General features: G+C 38.3%; 1 protein-coding gene across 1 annotated transcript; it reads left to right on the forward strand.

Moving 5' to 3' along the window:
* The first annotated feature begins 223 nt into the window (after positions 1-223).
* On the forward strand, positions 224-675 carry LOC119817498 (60S ribosomal protein L26-like). The gene has a single exon (XM_038334767.1). It carries the CDS (start codon positions 238-240, stop codon positions 673-675), a length of 438 nt encoding a protein of 145 aa, XP_038190695.1. The 5' UTR covers positions 224-237.
* The last annotated feature ends 1,187 nt before the right edge of the window (positions 676-1,862 follow it).

A 1,862-nucleotide genomic window follows, 5' to 3' on the forward strand; every position in this document is an offset into this window, starting at 1 on the left:
AAATATACATGTATACATTTAACAATAATTAAGGAAAAAGAAAGCCATGAACTGAAAGAGAGCATGTAGGGGCAAATGGGAGTTTTAGAGTAAAAAGGGAAATAATGTAATTATATTATAATCTCAAAAATAATAGAAATTAAAAAGAAAATTTTGGAGGGAAATACACAACATAAAGATGAATATAGAAGAAAAGAATTGGAACTAGGCGGCCATCGCTGGATCGCAGCCGCCAAAATGAAGTTCAATCCCTTTGTGACTTCTGACCGGAGCAAGAACCTCAAACGGCATTTCAATGCGCCTTCTCACATTAGGAGGAAGATCATGTCTTCCCCCCTTTCCAAAGAGCTGAGACAGAAGTACAATGTTCGCTCAATGCCCATTCGAAAGGATGACGAAGTTCAGGTTGTCCAGGGACATTACAAAGGCCAGCAGATTGGCAAAGTGGTCCAGGTGTACAGGAAGAAATACGTCATCTACATTGAACGGGTGCAGAGAGAAAAGGCTAATGGCACAACTGTCCACGTAGGCATCCACCCCAGCAAGGTGGTGATCACCAGGCTAAAGCTGGACAAAGACCGAAAGAAGATTCTGGAAAGGAAAGCCAAGTCTCGACAAGTAGGAAAGGAGAAGGGCAAATACAAGGAAGAAACAATTGAGAAGATGCAGGAGTAGGGGCATCTCATAAAGTTTTCATTAAAGACTGCTTGAGTAAAAAAAAAAAAAAAGAATTGGAACTACACCTAGAATTGAATAAAATTCCATTGATAATTGGTGAAGAAGGGCCAGGGGAGGATTCGGTAATCTAAGTACCTCTAGAAATAATCTAAATGCAATTTTGAATAATTCACTTGTTTTGGAGCAAAAGATACAGCAAGAAATAAGGTCTTGGGGGACGATCTGTAAACATTTGGAGGAGGAGAGGAATATGTTAAAATATATTTAAAGTTAAAATTCTTTTAAATAATAGACATATAATAAAAATAAAAGAATAACCCTATGAAGATAGCAATGTATATTTCTTTTAAAACAAAACTCAAAAATTTCAAGTCAGCAGACAAATTGTCTGAAGACAGAAAATGGCAACACTAGGGTACTTTTTTCTTTCCAAATACACGTCCAGAGCTCAGCTGAATCTTCCTGAGATCTGCCACATCATTCCCACAGAGTCTCTGGTGTAGGCTATTAACAGCTAGCTCATTGTCTGGGCCTTGGAAACCAACTGAGGGAGGTTTTTTTCTTAAGATCATCTAGACTAGACAGAGATATGAAGCTTGGTGGTAGGACACTTGGCTGTCTTCAATGTCTAGTATCAGAGAGAGGAAAAAAGACCATCTAGATCAGAAAAACCTGTGTGTTTCTTTTAAGAATGTTTTAAAATTGAAATAGAATTATATCACCTCTTTCTATCTCCAGCTCCTCTCAATTACCCCCCCCCCACATCCCTCGTTTTTATTTCACTCTCAAACTGAGTCTCTGTTTAATTATTATTACACAAATCCAGTCATATAAGTATATATGTGTTTATGCAACTATATAAAAATAAAGCTTGTTGACCCGTTTTTATTTTTAATATGTGTGTGTGTGTGTGTGTGTGTGTGTGTGTGTGTGTGTGTGTGTGTGTGTATGGTTTCAGGATTGACAACTTGGCCCTGGACAACTAATATGAGGGCTCTTGATGTGAGAGTCCCCTCTGTGTGCTGTGATTACTATTAATGAATAAAGAAACTGCTTTGCACTTATAGCAAGGCAGAACTTAGGTAGGCAAGGAAGAGAGAACTGAGTGCTAGGAGAAAGAAGAGTGGAGTCAGAGAGAGGATCCATGAATCTGCCACCAGAGATAGATGTGTTGAAACTTTGCT

Source organism: Arvicola amphibius, chromosome 6 (assembly GCF_903992535.2).
Source record: "Arvicola amphibius chromosome 6, mArvAmp1.2, whole genome shotgun sequence".
Lineage (NCBI taxonomy): Eukaryota > Metazoa > Chordata > Mammalia > Rodentia > Cricetidae > Arvicola > Arvicola amphibius.

What these genes read in the sequence shown, in the direction of transcription:
- LOC119817498 (XM_038334767.1), top strand. Translation starts at nt 238, where the DNA reads ATGAAGTTCAATCCCTTTGTGACTTCTGACCGGAGCAAGAACCTCAAA.